The sequence below is a fragment of the Callionymus lyra genome, chromosome 19 (genome assembly GCF_982586985.1).
Source record: "Callionymus lyra chromosome 19, fCalLyr1.hap1.1, whole genome shotgun sequence".
Classification (NCBI taxonomy): Eukaryota; Metazoa; Chordata; class Actinopteri; order Syngnathiformes; family Callionymidae; genus Callionymus; species Callionymus lyra.
The window spans coordinates 14319698-14337457 of NC_141836.1; the positions used below are offsets into that span (position 1 = coordinate 14319698).

Below are 17760 nucleotides of genomic sequence, written 5' to 3' on the forward strand. Positions count from 1 at the left end.
ACATGTAATATAAATCTAATTCAGGTTGAAGAAGAAATACTCGTTAGCTAATGTGTTAGCTTTGACGCTAAACTGCTCAGCTAACCAATTAAACAACACAAACAGGTGTGTAGTATCTTCAATGCTAACCATTAGCATACATAAATATAGTGAAAACAAAGGGGTTAAAAATGATTTACTCTGCCAAATTGTCACCTGTCTTTTCGGAAATAGACAGGAATAAATATATTGAAAAAATAGAAGTGGAATATGTTTAAGGAGAATCCGTTTTGGACCATGTTTACCTTCATATTAATGAGTCACTAACTTGTCAGCCTTCTTGAGCGTCCTTAGTTTGCATGGAGAGCGTGCTGCCATCTGTAGGTCAAGATGGGGTACCGCGTGTTAGCTTAGATAACGTTAGCTTCCTGCGTTTAGTATTTACTTTCGAAAGTGAATTTGGCAATTCATTTATATATATTAGATATAGAAGAAATATATAATAATTTAAATGTATTGTATTTTAATCAGTACATTTTTTTAAAAAAATTGTTTCATTTGTATTCATTTTATTCTGTAATGCCATCGCAATAAAATAGATGTATATACATTTTTAAACGTTATATATTTTAATTTCTTTATTAAGATGTCCATGTATACCAATAATATTGCTAAATATGTATTTTATATACCTCCATGACAAGGAAAAAAAACATACATTAGGCAATACAATAGTTATGTATGGATATTTTATATCTTAGAAATTAAAATATAAAGCTTTAAAATATATATCCACTTGAATTGCATCGTCAAGCAACAATTTCCCATGAGCAAGAGGTTCTCTCACATGTTACCAATGATACGGCTAATATCTCACCCTGCTGCAAAGTGTCAGACGAGATAGTGAGTAACAATTATTCAATGTTGACTTTTATTTTTAAACTTTTATTATGAAACGTGAAATGTTACCTGGTTGCTTTGATAAATAGTGAATACATTAAATATTTGGTATGTGTTGTCAAATTATTAGGGAGGATATCGATTTAAAGTACCACCGGAAATGTATATTATTAAACATAAACAGTCAAAAGTGCAGTACAAAAAGACAACACACGTCAATTTTGGCAAAAAAGAAGTTTAACTTAAATTTAATTAAAACATCAGAAAGACAACGTTCTCGCTGAGTCGACCGTGAAAACCTTCAATAAGAGACGAAATGAACAAACACAAATTAGTTTTTTCAAATCATTTGAAAATATTTAAGACAACTGTCCAGCTTGTGATAGTCTTGGATCCAGAATGACTCGCTGCGGCGGCGTAGGCTGCTAGATTTGCCAAAAATGTGCAAATAAAAACAAAAAACAAAAAGTTCACCCATCACTCGCATTGGTTAGATGTCGACCCAAAAAAACAACAACAAAAAAGACACAAATTACCTTATTTAGGGATTTAAGACTAGTGATGTGCAACTATGTGCTCCTTTGTGTGATAGCAGGAGGTGATGTGCAGGATCTAAGTTCCTCTGAAGGCAGTTTTTCCAACGGCTTCTCTCGAAAACAGGACGGAAACACAGACTGTCTCACATCACGGCGCCCTTACACTCTCAAGCCTCTGTAGCATCTGTAGGCAGCTGTGTGCGCGTGGATATTTACACGAAAAGTTGCCATCACGGAGCATCTCTATACTTCTGAAAATGTGCAGTGATGGGCAGAATACAGCTCCACCTTTTTTCATATTTACAAGATTCCTTCCTCGCTTGCTTAGGTTCCTTGAACAGATGCTTTTTTACTTGAGGTGCTATACATCAAGAATGTTTAAGGCTTCTTGAGCATTTGGGCTGGAGCTGGATTATTCTTGGTCTCTAAAAAACAACCAGTCTGGTGGAGGTCAGCGTGCAAGCGTTGATGTCCTCTGTGTGCGCGACTCGGTGCAGGGACGGTTCTGAGGCACTGCGGTTAATCTTAGGTAGAGCATGCTGCAGGAGCTCGATGGAGGACAGGATCTGAAACGACAATTTGTTGACTCATTATTTGGAAAATTTACGGATAGCATGAAAACGTTCAGTGTCTGTGGGCTTCAAAAGTCGTCCTCACCTGTGGGAAAAGCGGCCGATCGTCCTTCAACTTCTTGATACAGTCGGCCACCAACCGTTTCATGGCTTTGGGGCAGGTCTTGTAGAGCTTGCTGAGGTCTGGAGAGAGGTAGCAACGTCCTACCATGAAGATTATCTGGGAGAAGAGAAGCACAAAAAGTATCGTGAGTAATATCTTCAGACTCAAGTTTACTTCAGCGTCTTTCTCAGGGTCAAGGTGACCCGAAAGGCCTGAAAACAGATGCGTTTGTGGTATTCCTTGTGTTATCTCAGGGTCAAGGTGACCCGAAGGCCTGAAAACAAATGTGTTTGTGGTATTCCTTGTGTTATCTCAGGGTCAAGGTGACCGGAAAGGCCTGAAAACAAATGTGTTTGTGGTATTCCTTGTGTTATCTCAGGGTCAAGGTGACCCAAAAGGCCTGAAAACAAATGTGTCTGTGGTATTCCTTGTGTTGCCTCTGGGTCAAGGTGAACGACCTCCCTGGCTTCCATAAATGCATATGCGGTGTTGGAGGTTGTTCACCTTGACCGAGAAGCAACACAAGGAATACCATAAACATGTTTGTTTTTTAGGTTTCCAGGTCAACTTAACCCTGAGATAACACAATGGTTATATATAGACTCTCCAGGGAATAGATCACACTGGAGCATTTTTAAGGTTAAAATGGTGCACAAAACTGAGTTGTCAACATTATTTTAAAGGTAGAAAAAAAGTTAAAATAAGTTATTTGGACAATTTTCTTTCACAGTTCAATCTGTGAACCTAAACACTTGATAATAATGGTGATCTGAGAAGGACGCGACAGGTTGAATCGGCCTCACCTGACATACAAAAAAAAAAGCAAGTGCACGCACACAGTCGTGCCCTTCCAGCCCGCACACATCTAGTCTTGTGTTACTGATGCTAAAATTAGGGCAAAGGCTACAGAGTTCTCCATGGTGGCGTGAGGCCAAAACCAGAAGCTCATCCAGGCAGCCAATCGGTGACCGTACAACGAGATCCAAGCGAGCTGGAGGTAAATCAACACCCGCCACTACAAGAAAGTTTAATTTAATCTCACGGGAAATGTTTTTCTTCGAGACGAACCTGATCCAAGAAACATCTTTTGAACTGAAAGGCCATAATTTAAACTAGCAAGGCACTAAGAGAGCGCAGCTCTCCGCCAAACAGCTCATTTATACCCATTTTGTAAATTATTTTCACTGTTATTTATTTTTAAATTACTGTATTAATTCAATACCTTTACAGAATTTCAATTACTGTCAAGAGTAAGCAGCAAAGCTTGTACTGCAGCTGCTTGTGATCTCAGGCAGAAGTGAGGAGATTTTTATTTTAATTAAATAATATAATTTTGTTTTAACCAGGTATTACACAAACTTCTTACAGACAGAAAATTAAAACATCACACAAACATGTATGATTCTATTAGTGTTACCTAGTAGACTAAATCATATCCAATTTTTTTGTGAATTAGTTAGTTAAAACTATTTGTTTTTTTTCGACCAAGAATAATAAATGCACCAAAACTGTTCCTATGTTCCAGAATGCACCACACCTGCCTATAAGAACCGATGGAAGGAAAGTGTTTTATTTTGTAAACCAATGTTAGTCTCTTTTTATTGGTCACAGCTTCTGGGTGTTGATTATGGCGGATAGTTTGCGACAACTATTCACTCTCCCATTATAAACATAAACTGAATTATTTTGTATTGTTATTATTTAACCAATTAATACATACAATTTAACACATTACCATTATTTAATTATTATTATTATCATTGACTAGCAAGCTAATATCATTGACGATCATTGAACCTGATAATTTCCATTGAAATCAGCACAATATACAATAAAAAACAATCTACTGGTCAATATCGTGGGTCAGAGAGGACCACAATTTCATTTATGCTGTGTGTCTTAATACATGCATATTTGACAATAAAAGAACTTGACTTGATCATCTCACCTGATCTCTGTTTGCTATCAGTGAGTAAGGCAGCTCCCCGGTCATGAGCTCAAACAGAACTATTCCATAGGAGTAGACGTCCGATTGGAAGCTGTAGGGATTGTTGTCCTGCATGCGGATGACCTCAGGAGCCATCCAGAGAATGGATCCGGACGGCTGCTCCACCTGGTGAGACCCGCTCCACTTGGCTTTGACCGTGGCGAGACCAAAGTCCCCGATCTTCACGGTCAGCCCTTCGTGTAGGAAGATGTCTAAACCGCGGTCAAGGAATCCCTACGTGTGGACGTGTATCAGCGTCACCTGAATGTTCTCGTGAAAAGGATACTGTTGGACTTCATGTCCCGATGAATGATGTTCTTTGCGTGCAGGTAGCTGAAGTGAAAAGGGAGAAATTAAAATGAGATATTTATTTCTAAAAATATTCTGTTGGGAGACTTACTCCATTCCCTGCGCCGTCTGCCTCGCAATGTCTATGAGCTGAATCATTTTAAAGTTGGTCTCCAGGACGTGGATGTGCTTGTAGAGGCTGCTGCCCTCGCACCACTGCGTCACGATGGCCAGGTTGTCCTTCGTCATGTAGCCCATGAACAAGAGGATGTTCACGTGTCGGGTTTTCCTGTAAACGAAACACGTTGGTGGTTCATGTCGTCATTTAAAAAAAAAACATGTTAAAGGGCAACGAGTCCTCACCTCAGGACAGCCACTTCATTTCTGAAGGCCTGAAACTGCTCTGGTGTCGGGTCAGTCACCTTAAGAATCTTCACTGCTACATCACCTGCAAAAACAAGAGATGGCTAATGAGGTGAAACAGGTGATGGTTCCTCCTGAAAAGCTGCTCCGCCTGTTCTGGGGTGAACACCTACCGTGCCATTTCCCTTTGTACACAGTTCCAAAGGAGCCAGAACCGATGCGGGACTGCAGGTAGACCTCGCTGGCCTCGATCTCCCAGTAATAGCTGGAGTCCCGCTTGTCACGAGGCCTCTGGATGAGGAGGAACCGGGTGAATAAAAGCATGGATCCAGAGTCACTGACGCTTACTATTTTATTCTTTTCCTGAGTGTTAAAGGACGGGACTCTCTCTCGGTGAGCCGGTGCCGGTGCTTTGGACTGGGACCAGCCAGTGGGACTTTGGCTGGGGGAACTTCCAGCTGCAATTCAACACAGTAAAAGATGAGAAGAGGAACTGTGGTTGTTGGACAGTGAAGTAGTGGACAAAAGTTTCTTGACAGTAACTGGGTTTGTCAGATCTCTATATTCTAATTAGTGCAAAATAAGGAAGTCATCTTTTTCAATGTTTAGATAAACACAAATATATCTTGTTGATTAATACGCACATACAACATGACAAAACAATACATTTGAATTTTAAAGTGTATTTTTTTTTACAAACCTACTGTGAGGAAACAATCTCTGTATGAGAAATGTAGATGTTTTCCAATATCTAGCTGGTTATGTTAAATGTAGCACATTCTTTTTTTCTACTCCATGTTTTTTTCTTCCTTCTCTTGTCTTTGCAACACAGATCATTAAATAAAAGAGGGATTTTTCATAAGGGTGGAAGAAATATTGATAATAATCTCCACCTCTATCTCTTTAAAGTTCAACCTATGTGTTGATTTAAGTGTGACTTTAATAGATGTTGGACTCATCAGTATGTGTATTAAAAAATATACTTAAGCTCTGCCCCCTGAAAACACTTTGTTTTTCTGGAGATGCCATCTTGTTTTGCCATAACCACTCTGCTGTGATTGGTCAAACATGAAGGTCTGTCACCATGCGTCATCAATCCTGGAAGTCTCCACCTCCAATGGACTTGTTATATTAACAAAGCGGGGGGGAATTACAGCTTGCTGGAGGAGGAGCGAAGACCATTATCACGTCATAATGGACTCCGCTCTCGTAACCTCTCATTCGCTGAGAAAACATGGTCATGATGAGGGACTTACTGCATTTGAAACATGTGAGTGAGTCAAGAGAGTTAGGTTTTCACATTAGTTGCCCTTTAATTCAGAGATACACTGCATAATGGTAAATGTAAATGCATCTATAGGTTTTAGGTTTTAATACACAATAATGATCAGGGGAGTTGAATCTAAACGTTTGGGAAACCATGACTAACATTTGTATGACTTGTGTTAGAAGGAAAATGACTCAAGAGAGCAGTTAAATCACTTACCCGAATCATGATCTCGCATAGCGTCCTGCAGAAAAAGAAAAAAAAAAGGTTTTACTCAAGTATACGTCAGCAAGAGTCACACACACAGACTGACTGAGTTAGAGGAGCTTGAAATGGAGAAAAGTCACTCTGGGAGCATGTCTGCATGTCATGCTGTTCACACGCTTCCTAACCTTGTCTGGACTCTCTGAGGAGGTCTCGACAAGAGACTGGGAGAGGTGTACAGAACCCACTTTGCTCTTCAGCCAGAATCTCTGGCACCAGGAGATGGGGAAGGTATTCAGGCAGTCTAGCTACTCCCCCAGCAAAGGGGTCAACACAACGTACGAGCCGGAACAGAAAGGAAAGAGTCACAAGGAAGGAAAGCGCAACTGAATGAAAACAAGTCGATCAATTTTCTAAAAAGCAGAAATAGATGTTGGGGAAGTCGAGAGCTGTTGATTTAAAATGATAACCTCAGGGGAAGCAGGTGACACGTGGAATACCTGACGCAGATACGAAACACGAAAAAGAAAGTGCAGATTGTTGGGATACCAGAGATGCATGCAGAAGGGTAAGAGAGTAGGAGATATTTTAAGAGTGGCCGCCTCAACAGACGGGGAGACCCAAGAGGCCCAACATGGTGTGTAGTTACCTCGATCATGCTGTTGTCTACAGGCAGAGTCGTGCTGACCATGTGCACGTTGGGTGTGGAGGTGGAGCGCTGGCGCTGGGAGAGGCCGACGCCAGTCGGTGGGTACGGGGGGATGTAGTTGAACGCGTGTGGCGTGGAGTATCGGTGGGCTGAGCTGTGACCAGGAAGAGACGTTAAGCCAGTGCATGGGAATGTTTCACACGTTTTCAAATCATTCAATATCGTCTAAAACCGACGGAGAAACCCCGAAACAATTAGGTTTGCTTGAAACATAAACAAAGTTCATTCGCAAACTACCGAATATAGCAGACCACTGTTGAACCCGTTTCAAAACAGTGTTTGGGATCGCGCCGCATGGAACAACTTAATACTCTGAGTGCTAATTTGGCAGTGCAAGTTGCCATTTTTTTCTCTCTTAAAAGTATTTCGAGCGCTCACGAAACAACAGCCTCTATTCACCTCTCTGGTTACATCAGCCTATGGACTGGTAAGCCAACGAAAAGCCGAGGAAACGTCATTGAAAACAGGTTTTAATTTAATTAAGATTGCGATACAGAATGTACTTGCAGTCGCGCAAAAATTTAACTTTTCTGCACCATCTTCACATTTCACAGAATATTATTTGGAAACTTTACTCTTTCAATAAATAGCCAGTGCGACACATTTAATTGTGTTTTTTTTTTTTTACATAATTTACCAGAAAATGTCTTATTTTCACTTGGGAGTTTCAGCACCGAAATGTCTACATTGACATCATCAACAACATAGTTGTAAAATAACATGGTGTCGTGTGTACCTTGGAAATCGTGTTAATGATTCTCGCATTCGCCGCAAAGTCAAGGGCGGAAGAGAAGGTCCGCTGCTGTCGCCAGGCGTCGGGCAGAGGCTGACGGTTGGGAGGAGATCACGGAAATTAGATCGTGTGAAAATGAGTGACAAATGTAGGAAATGTTAAAGGCTTTTCAAGTAACTGATGTCAACAGTGTCGCAGATAAGCTTTCACACCTTTGACACATGCACACAAACGTATGACGGTGCTGGTTTTAAACTTACGAAAAGTAAATAAATGCTAGAAACTATGAATTCCCTGCAGGTTATAGATAAGCACTTTGATTCTTAATACTTACAACAGTTGTCTGATGTTGCTCCAGTCCACACACATGGTGGGTACTTTGGTGCTACAGTGCTCGTGGAATTTGTAGCCACAGGTTTGGCAACGAAAACCATTCAAAAGAAACTTCTGGCAAATATCACAGAACGCAAGCTTCAAATATGTTTTCCGAACCTGCAAAAAGAAAGCAGACTTTTTATTATAGAATCCACTTTTATTTATTTATTGTGAGGGGGAAAAAAAGAAGAAGTACGCACAAAATTGTGTGTCGTCAAAGGAACGTGATCTAGAACTTCCACCAGCAGCTCTTCTCCGATGAGTGAGGTGGAATCGGTATTCCAGTCCATTCTCAACTTTTTACTATAAAATAAAAACAAGTGAGTATTAAAAAATACAAATTCTCAGTAATCCAAAGACAAAAGGTTGACCTTCTCTGTCCCGGTTGCAGCCTGAAGACTGCACAACACTGAGGCTGCAGACCTCGAACCATCAATGCTTTTATCAGGCAACTCTGCAGAGTCGCACCTGGACGCACGTTCACCTGCAACCCAAGTCATCAATGCTTTACAAACACTCTTCTTCACGCCACACCTTCAAGAACTTACCACAGTGCGCTGTTGGTTTGGCAGATACACGCGTATGGTGCTACTTGTCTTTGAGTCGGGCATCTTGCTGTCGTCTGAGGAGCGTCGCTGACAGGGAAAGCTCTGCACCATGGTCGGTGAAAGACACGGGCCCTCGAACGCGGAGTCCTTCATTCCGAAGCCGTTACTCAGGGTCTTCCAAGCTCCCTGGAGGTGCTCCATTAGTAAAGGCAAGTGCTTTCAATGGTCTGTGGAGGGAGAGCATTACACAGAGTCTCATCCACAAAAGCACATGTGAGCTTAAAAGCTGTAATTACAAATAGAGACCAGGATCAATAGTTTAAAAGAACTTCCCTTCTTAATATAAAAGGGGAACTTTAAACACTTGACTATTTCAGCGCCGTCCACATCTGAATACACAATATTTCCATCCAATGTATGACGTTATGACGGCTATAATGTAGGGTTTCTTAGGCAAGACTGGCCAAAGATATCCGTGTTATTAAGAGAAAAATAAAAATGTAGCCTGACTTGGTGATTGGCGTTTCGTTTACAAGACACGAACATTGTTGACACTTTCAGCAGCAGACATGGGTCAGAATGTGTGTGTGCCCTGTTATGTGGCCCTGAGGCACCATAAGCCACGAGCTGAGATCTACTGCACGTTTGGGAGACTTTTCCAAGTTTCGCATGACCTTTTGAAATAGGTCACACAACCAGCCTCTATTTTTTAGTGTGTATTAACAATCTATAGTCAACAAAAACACTCTAGTGTGTTGCCATAATTATCATTAGAATCACAAACTCTATAGGAAGATCAGTAGTTGTTTTTTTGATGTACACAAATTTCTCAAAGCACGTTCTCTGAATGTTTATTTAACATTTAACAAGAGGATATTCTTACCTTGATTAATTCTTATTTTTTGTACTATCAACACACAAAAAATCAAATCTATCCACAAATCTTACACAGTTAAGTAAGTAAGTAAGTAAGTATTTTTTATTTATATAGCGCTTTTCCATACCAGGGTCACAAAGCGCTTAATCAATCAAAACAATACTCAATAAAATATAAGCTTTAAAGGTCAAGATAATAATGAGAACAACACAGGAGTTCCAGAAACTCAGAAAATGTTGAAATATTGAAGGTAAGAAAGTAAATCACAAATGAGGTTTAATTAACTTAATTCATATCCACAATTTAAATATACAACGACATGAAATGGGTGAAAAAACTCTAATAGTAAAGATATATCCATTTTATTAAACTACTTAGATTTTCTAGAATATATAAATCAGGGTTTGCTGACGAACGTAAACAGGCTGATATTTGACATATGTTTGGATTAACAACGTGAAAACTTTTGATTTTAAGATCATAATCATTCATTTACAAATAACTGACATATGTAATAACGTGTGTTTTTTTTTTGTTGTTTTATGTGGAATTGAAAAAGATTCTGCCTGACAGACTTAATTTAGAATATAAGTAAGTAAGTAAGTAAGTAAGTAATTTTTTATTTGTAAAGCGCTTTTCCAGACCAGGGTCACAAAGCGCTTAAACAATCAAAACAATATCCAATAAAGTATATACTTTAAAGGGCAAGATAAAACTGATAACACAACAGGAGTTCCATATAAAACATAATCTTGTTTATTTAGTAGTAATTTAGTAGTAGTTCTTGTCATGTTCAATTTTAATAGAAGAAGTTTGAAAATAAACCTCTTGTATCTCCAAATCTCATATTTATATAACAGGGACCACGCTAACATTCACAAACAACAGATGTATTTCATATCACAATATTTATCGATATGGTACGATATGAAAACAAATAATAAAGATAAGGTGAGGACAGGTTGATCAAAGGTTAATCGAAAGGACATACTATTCTTTTTTTTTTTTTAAATCAGTGTTGGATTCAAGCGAATGGGGATTCTTGGAGTCCTTCATCATGCTGCTGCCCCCTTGACCTGACCTCAGCAATGCAACTTTCTTAAATAACAACCACAAGTAGTATTCAGTTGTCAGTAACTGTGAGCTCTTCACACACCGTCCTGACACACATACCTGGACTGACACTACACGAGCTAACACTGTGGCTCTGACAGGCTCTTTCCATGCCGCAGCTGTACTTGTGTTCAAAACAAACTTCTGTCATCCATCCACAAAAGCCTCTCAGTGGAGAGAAAACAAGACGCCGAGTGGTTTAGAATCGCTTCATGTGCAGTAACGGTTTAGAAACGTTCAGCGACTTTTTTAGCAAAATGTGCTGCTCAAGTTGCAAATGTTAGCATTATTTAGGTAGTTAGCTTAACTTTAACTTGATCAATCCAGTCCCTGGTGACTTTAGAACAGTATCGAGAAAGTTAAAATGATAGTCGTGCGTGATTTATTTGCAAAAATACAGAAGTTAGCTTCTGTTTTTAAAGTAAATCAGGCCTTGTTTATGAAATTATTACTTAAGAGGGCCTCGCAGACGAGCAACAACTTCAATTCATCCACTCTTACGCGTTATAATCGATCATTCGAGGGGTGTTTTGAACAAAATACACTACAAATAAAGTTGATGTCGAAACGTTGAAACGGGGTCAAGCGATGCGAAGCGGCTAAAGGCTGTATTTTTTTGCTTACCAAGAGAAGTTTGGAAAGTTGTTCTCCGCCATAACTTCAGGAAAAACTGGCGTCGGTGACATCATCATAGTCGCATTCAAACAAAGATGGAAAAAGTTGGAATTCAAAAATAGCAAATTCACACTCACGTTAATAAACCGTAAAAAATAGGACAACCTCGTGCTTTGGTAAATAGTGTTTGTTATAAATGAAAAAAATAAATCTCTAAGACGTATAAAAGCTCTTTAATAGACCTATCCTGGTCAAAGGGGGGAAAATCCGCCGGACCGTAAATGTAACACGAAATTGGTTCTCAAAAAGGCATCGCCTTTAAAAAAAAAAAACGTATTCCGAGTAAAGGTTTTTTTTTTTTAAATAAATGTTCGTTCGTTGATGTTCATCAGAGTAGAGACGTTTGGTGTCGTGTGTCTGACGCCAGATTGGAAAACGTAGTCTCTTGAACAAGAGTTCCGAAGCATCACTCACTGCGCAGCTACAGTCCAAACGAAACCACGCCCACAGATCCAAACCCACTTTAAACGAACAAACTGTAGTAAAAACTACACTTATATACTAAATAATAATTAACACCCAAAGTGTTGAATAACTGCTCCTAAAACGACATTTACAAATTTACAACGTCTTTAAAAAAAATACAACTTTCATTTTACTATTTAATATTTGAAAAACACGTGTATTTATTTATAGTTAATATTCCTTGAAATAGATAGATATCAGAGAAACCAAGTACTTTCTCCGAATCGTTGACTTATTATAATGAACATGCGCGCCATCTTGTGGACTTTCGGCGGAAGTGGACGCGTACGACAGTCACTTACAATAAATTGTAAATTATTCGTTAATATTAAGATTAGTAAAAAACACAACATCAAGTGCCAAGAACATTAAATTAAAACATTAAAAAGTACAAGTCAACGCCTGTTCGATGATATTGTCTCACCACAAACGCATGGACATGAATTAGTCATTAGCTTGTTTTCTTTCTTTCCAAATTGGTGTTTAAAAGAAAAAGGTTTTTTAAAGTCCCCACTCACCATGTGTTCCATCCGAAGCATCCCAGACTTGGTCCCCCCCCTAAGGCCCTATGACCACAGATGCTTCCCAAGTCCTATCCCTTTTGGCTGCCACTAGAATAGAGACTCATCCCTGACAGTGCGAGTGGCTGGTTTTCACTTTGGATCAGCACCCCCCACGGTGGTTTACTTACAGAGGACCCTCCTAAATATTTCATACGTCCATCCCGGAGCAGAACATCCCATGAAACACATCACAAGTGCCAAATTCTGTAACTGTGATGCTGAGGGCAGGGCTTTGTCATTGTGGACTGTTTTAAGGTATCCCGAATTAGTACTTTCGTCACTACTATAAACAAGATGTTTTTTCCCCCGAATCGATGTACACGTCGCTGTATTATTTCTAAAAGTATGTTGTACAAACTTGCAGTCGGAATAAAGGCGCACAGCACGAGAGAGTAAAGCAGACAATGTCAACACTGAGGTCCACCTTAAGCTCGCAACTGTTATTGATCTAACAGCAGTGGGACATTTGTCGGATACTCGTGCTGCCTTCACTGACCGCCGTGTTCAATGGGTGCTTTAAACACACCATGACCCGAAAGGTTGGCCGGAATAAAAATTAGGTTCATTTATAAATTAAATAAACTAAAGCGAGATCCAGTCAACAAATGTAGTTCAGGTGACGTATAAGACATTTAATTCTGTAATGCTGTTCATACTATTAATGGCAGTAAAAAAAAAGATAATAATAGTGACTGAACCAGTCACTGTTAAAGACTCTTATTCAGAACGTGGGTCGAAAATGATGTGAACACAAGAGCGTTACTGAAGTGACATATTTCTTCGACATGACATGTTCTTTCTCTTTATTTCTCTTTGTTCTTGTTTTTATTTTATTTTGATTTATTCTTTATGAAAAATTGCTGTATTTGCTGTGGCTATTGGAAAAAAACAATTTAAGTTATATCTTACCTTACCTTAGCTTATTTAACAGCTTATTTTGGAAGCAACAGAAACCGCTTATTTGTGAAGTGGAAGAATGCAAAAATAATACTTAAATATAGTAAAGTAATAGCTTTTCGCAAAGGCTGACAACGACGAAATAGGATCCATCTATTTTACACTTTCTATATATGTAGACAGATGGGGGGGAGGGACAAATGGAGAGACAACCCAAATATATCTATATTTACTTTCTTTTTCCCACTACAATTTGTGATGTATTCGTGTTGTTGTCACTCAATAATTACGTCGACGTAAAAAAAAAAAAAAAAGTCTGAGAGGTATTTTCCGAGGTTGTGATTGGTCGGTTCGCGTAGGCGGTGTCCAGTAGTCCCGGCTCGTGATTGGTCATCTTCGCGTTGAGCGACCAATGACAGCGCAGTTTCTAACTGGTTAGTGTGAATGACACTTCAGGAACTCCTGCTGCCACCGCATGTAGCGCATAGAAGGAGGCGTAAACACTGACACAGCTTACAGACAGCGAGGTAAGCGATCAACGCTTTAAATGATACCTGTTTTATGTGTAAAATATAAAAGATAACGTGTGTTTTAAATTATCCACAATTCGACTGTAATTCTACGTTTAGCTTCAGCTCGTGGGCATCACTAGCGATCGTACGCACCTACTGGGTAACGGGACCTCAGCCCAGGCCTGCTAACGGCTAGCTCGTCTCAACGACTTTGCTGTGTTTGTCTTGCGCGGGAAATTTCGCTTCCCCGAATTAATCCCGTGTAAACAACGCGCAACACGCTATTTTTTGAACCTTCACACCCGTTCTTGTCTAGCGAGGTGCTTCGCGCGGGCGAAAGGCGCCCAATCGTCGAATGAAGCCGAGCTTCTTCGCTCGCCGTGTTGGAGGCGCTAGCGTGCGTTAGCATGTGCGAATACGCAGGAAAATCAACGTGACTAGGCCAGCGTTAGCCTAGCTTCAACCTTTGGCATTTGATGCTTCAGGAGAACACGCTTCCCCCGAGTCGAGTCATTCGCAACAAAAATCTGGTGCATTTATTGATCATTCGTGACCATTTTGAACTCTGCAAACATGTTTTAAGTTAAGTTTCCTTCAAGACTCAAACATGGCATGCTCTCGTGACCATTCCTGGAGTGGTCAGTAACACACGGCGAGATCTATTATAAAAAATCCTTTGAAGTTCAAATAATAACAATCGGAAGAACAAACTAAAAGTTAACGTCTTGCTTAAAATACACATTTATAGCTTATATGAGGCGACTTTACGCTTTTGATTGACCCTTCATCACCATTGAATGCAACAAGTTTATGTTTGAAAACTTAGTTACGACTTTAGTTTTTTCAAAGTTTGAATTCACGAAAGACTGTTTGGAGATGAGTCCTCACGTTCTTGATACGTTGGTGTCTACAGTGCACAGATGTCGGGCCAAATGGCGAACACGACACCGTTCCATTGAGAAAAGTTCTGTAAGTTAGTACTTAGTTGTAGAGAGTAGGTCTTTGACCCTTTTTTTTTTGGATGTGATTTTTGACAAGGTGTGTTTTGATAGACTGTCTCCTTTTAATAGTCCCTCCCATTGAACCGTTACACTGAACCGTTAGTGTCTCTTTGATGTTCAAAGGTAAATTATATTTCTTCTAATACAAACCCACTTCGATTCATGTTCAGACTGACCGACGCTGGAATAGTTTATTATTGAACATCTTGGAGGTTTAAATTATGTTACTATAAGTCACCTAATTGATTTCCGATGTATAAAATGTGTAACTATGCGTTTGAATTTCCCAGGAAAATGGAGATGAGTGGGAACAACGAGTGCTACGGCTGTGGCCGCATGGGCCACAAGGCTAAGAATTGCCCCAACCCTAGGGGAGGAGGACGTGGTGGTGCAAGGGGCCGGGGACGAAGCAAGGGTACAGTTTTTATTTTATTTTTAACTTGTCGTTGAATCACGTCGAGCCTTTTCCCCTCGTAAGCGTTCCATATCAATCTGTCAACACAGAGCACGTTTATAGTAAAGTTGGCAAAAGTTTAATAATACCGTTGTCGTTTGCAGAGTTCTGCTATCGGTGTGGAGATCAAGGGCATATTGCCCGGGACTGTGTCCAGACTGAGGAATGTAAGTATACAGCTTGGATTTCGGGTGGGCTTTAAACCCCCACAAAAGGAAAGATGGGTATTTTTCTAATGGAGCATTGCCATATCCTCGCCAGCATGCTACAACTGCCGAAGGAGCGGCCACATTTCCCGCGAGTGCAAGGAGCCCAAAAAGGAGAGGGAGCCCCTGTGCTTCACCTGCGGCAAACCCGGTCACATCGCTCGTGACTGTTCACACGCCAACGAGCAAAAGTGCTACTCCTGCGGCGGCTTCGGTCACATCCAGAAGCTCTGCGAGAAGGTGAAATGTTACAGGTACGGTTCCTTTTTTTTCCCATTAGCATGTGTCCGATTGTTGGTGTTTTCCCGCTCATGACTTTTACTTCTTTCAGGTGTGGCGAGATCGGTCATGTCGCTTTGCATTGCAGTAAGGCTAACGACGCTAACTGCTACAACTGTGGAAAGACGGGCCACGTGGCAAAAGACTGCAGCATTGAAGCTACAGCATAATCTGTGCCCTCTGTTGCCCCTCCTTTTTTTCAGATTGATGGTTGGTTGTATTATTTTCTCTGAAACCTCTTCACTGGCCAAAGGTCGGCTAACAGAGGCTAGTCCCAGGCCAGTGAGCCTATCGACATGAAATACAAATGAAAGGGGTGGAAAAAAAATCTTTCTGCATTCAATACAAAAATGTTTTAGTTTGGTAGCGGTGTAATGTATAATGCTTTGTTAAAGAATCCCCCTTTCCAAGCCACTGGTGATCAGAGAAGAATAAGTGGGACTAAACATGGGATTCATAGGACCTCTGAGAGCGTGTCTCGGTAAAATGAGATAAAAGGAGGGAGTTAATGGAAACCGAACTTCCATGTATGGCTATTTTTGGTTTGTTTTTTGTGGGATATGAGTTGGCCAAGAGAGAATGACAAGGAAACATTTCACAACATGCTTTTTCAGCCCGACTAAGCAGCAAAATGGGCAAATAAAAAAAACTACACACTATATTGCTAAGATGTATAAGTGAATTTGGAGGTGATTAAAGGATACATTTCTTTTATAGAAATCTGTTTACAATTTAACTAGCGTGTGGTAAACCACGGCAGATGTTTGTTTTGAAAAAAAGACTTTGGAATTATGATTTATTTTTCTTACCTTGGCAAAAAGTAACATCAAGGAGTCGGAACAGCAGAATTAGGAGTTCTTTGGGGGATGAAAAAAAAAGTTTTCACTGAAATCAAATGTTATTTTTGTACAATATCACTTAGACTACTGTATAAATACCATTTGCTTGTACTCAGTTTTTAAGTCGGAAGGAAAGTGCAACTGAAGTCCTAGATAATAGAAGTGTAATTTTAAACTATCAATAAACCTGGAGGAGCACGGAGAAAAATGACTGGTCTGCTGCTTTTGTGTCCTCGTCACCGACTGTTGACCTCCTCCGACATGTGCGGGTTATTTAAGGTGTTGGAAATGTATTTTTGGGTCGTGAAGAGGGAAGACATGTGTCGTCAATGAGGCGTCAGGCAAAATGGAGAATGCTTCCCCCACTGCAGCGAGAAGGAACGACGGCTTCAACCACGAGCACATGCAACCCTTTGTATGCTTTATAATGTCTAACTAAAACCGGGTTAAGCGGGTGCTGGTGCCGTCATAGTGGAAGTAGAGTCGGGTAACAACAGGGCGAGGAGTCCCTCGGAGTCTAAAATGGCAGCAGAAGTTGCGGGAGCAGCAGCTGCAGCAGATGAAGCCCCGCCTCCTCCTCGTGACGTCACATCCGCGTCAGCACCAGCGAGACGCTCTCTGGGTAAACAAGCCTTGCGCGGCCGGAGCGAGCCGGCTGCTGCTGCCTCCCTGTGCTCCGTCATCCGAGTCTATCTTCGTCCTCGACTCAAAGATGAGGGGGTTCCTGTCGCTTCACCGGGGCCTCGGGACCCTCAGTCACCACCGCCAGGGCAGACGAGAAGCCGGTCTTCTCGCGTGTCGGTGCGGCTTCCGCGGAACTCAGACTCACAGCAAGGTATGGATCTCACGAGCCTTGTTGAGCCTCCAGTTTTTGGAAATAAAAATCGCATTTAAAAAAAAAGAAGTAGTTTAAACAAGAATCCATGGAGTTACATAATATAACGTCATTAATATTGTCAAAAATCCTGCTGTTCCCCCCATCTCTGTCTACCCATCTTGTATTGACATCATCAAGATAAAAGGTCCCTTTAAAAAACAATCCCTTCATAACATCATGATCCACTCATCTTTTATTCAAATGTCCACAAAGAAAAAATGTGCAACACATAAAGCACTGACCTCGAAAACAATGACTGTCATGTGAGGAATTCCCTGAGAATGGAGTGGAATCTAATGAGAAAGTCGGGGGTTAAATCCTGACCTGGATTAAGTTCACAATCCCCTTCTGTCGAAGAAAGTGTTGATTAAATCCACACTCATTCACTTTCATTTAAAATCCTTCCATCTTTTTTTTCTTTTTTTGTTCCCTTTTTTC

At 40.5% G+C, this 17760-nt stretch overlaps 3 protein-coding genes across 5 annotated transcripts in view; 2 read left to right on the forward strand and 1 right to left on the reverse strand.

Annotated features, from left to right (window-relative positions):
* Positions 1–1098: 1098 nt before the first annotated feature.
* raf1a (Raf-1 proto-oncogene, serine/threonine kinase a) lies at positions 1099–11587 on the reverse strand. 2 transcript variants are annotated; one of them, XM_087781036.1, is made up of 17 exons: positions 11179–11587; positions 8565–8791; positions 8388–8500; positions 8217–8319; positions 7976–8133; positions 7645–7734; positions 6849–7002; positions 6388–6507; positions 6215–6239; positions 5077–5186; positions 4902–5019; positions 4729–4813; positions 4478–4654; positions 4364–4410; positions 4039–4289; positions 2073–2207; positions 1099–1981 (listed from the first exon to the last, which is right to left on the reverse strand). In XM_087781036.1, exons 2-17 carry the CDS (start codon positions 8763–8765, stop codon positions 1841–1843), a joined length of 2028 nt encoding a protein of 675 aa, XP_087637162.1. In that variant the 5' UTR covers positions 8766–8791; positions 11179–11587; the 3' UTR covers positions 1099–1840. The 2 variants fall into 2 exon arrangements, with proteins under 2 accessions (XP_087637162.1, XP_087637161.1); XM_087781035.1 differs by lacking the exon at positions 6388–6507 and having other exon boundaries at positions 11179–11585.
* A 1979-nt stretch (positions 11588–13566) lies between these two features.
* On the forward strand, positions 13567–16653 carry cnbpa (CCHC-type zinc finger, nucleic acid binding protein a). 2 transcript variants are annotated; one of them, XM_087781508.1, is made up of 5 exons: positions 13567–13681; positions 14958–15087; positions 15228–15288; positions 15383–15581; positions 15659–16653. In XM_087781508.1, exons 2-5 carry the CDS (start codon positions 14962–14964, stop codon positions 15774–15776), a joined length of 504 nt encoding a protein of 167 aa, XP_087637634.1. In that variant the 5' UTR covers positions 13567–13681; positions 14958–14961; the 3' UTR covers positions 15777–16653. The 2 variants fall into 2 exon arrangements, with proteins under 2 accessions (XP_087637634.1, XP_087637635.1); XM_087781509.1 differs by having other exon boundaries at positions 13568–13681; positions 14958–15082; positions 15226–15288.
* Positions 16654–17081: 428 nt separating this feature from the next.
* Positions 17082–17760, forward strand: part of LOC148059638 (haloacid dehalogenase-like hydrolase domain-containing 5) — a 5683-nt gene continuing 5004 nt past the window's right edge. Inside the window, exon 1 of the mRNA XM_087781857.1 lies at positions 17082–17280. Within this exon, the coding sequence (XP_087637983.1) occupies positions 17158–17280 (123 nt within the window). The 5' untranslated portion in view covers positions 17082–17157. The remainder of the gene's footprint in view (positions 17281–17760) is intronic.

What these genes read in the sequence shown, in the direction of transcription:
- cnbpa (XM_087781508.1), top strand. Translation starts at nt 14,962, where the DNA reads ATGGAGATGAGTGGGAACAACGAGTGCTACGGCTGTGGCCGCATGGGC. An exon ending in GGGGACGAAGCAAGGGTACA is followed by an intron (nt 15,088 to 15,227) that starts GTTTTTATTTTA and finishes TCGTTTGCAGAG; the next exon opens with TTCTGCTATCGGTGTGGAGA. An exon ending in GAGAAGGTGAAATGTTACAG is followed by an intron (nt 15,582 to 15,658) that starts GTACGGTTCCTT and finishes TACTTCTTTCAG; the next exon opens with GTGTGGCGAGATCGGTCATG.
- raf1a (XM_087781036.1), bottom strand. Translation starts at nt 8,765, where the DNA reads ATGGAGCACCTCCAGGGAGCTTGGAAGACCCTGAGTAACGGCTTCGGA. An exon ending in CAAACCAACAGCGCACTGTG is followed by an intron (nt 8,501 to 8,564) that starts GTAAGTTCTTGA and finishes CTTGGGTTGCAG; the next exon opens with GTGAACGTGCGTCCAGGTGC. An exon ending in TATGCGAGATCATGATTCGG is followed by an intron (nt 5,187 to 6,214) that starts GTAAGTGATTTA and finishes GTTGAATTGCAG; the next exon opens with CTGGAAGTTCCCCCAGCCAA.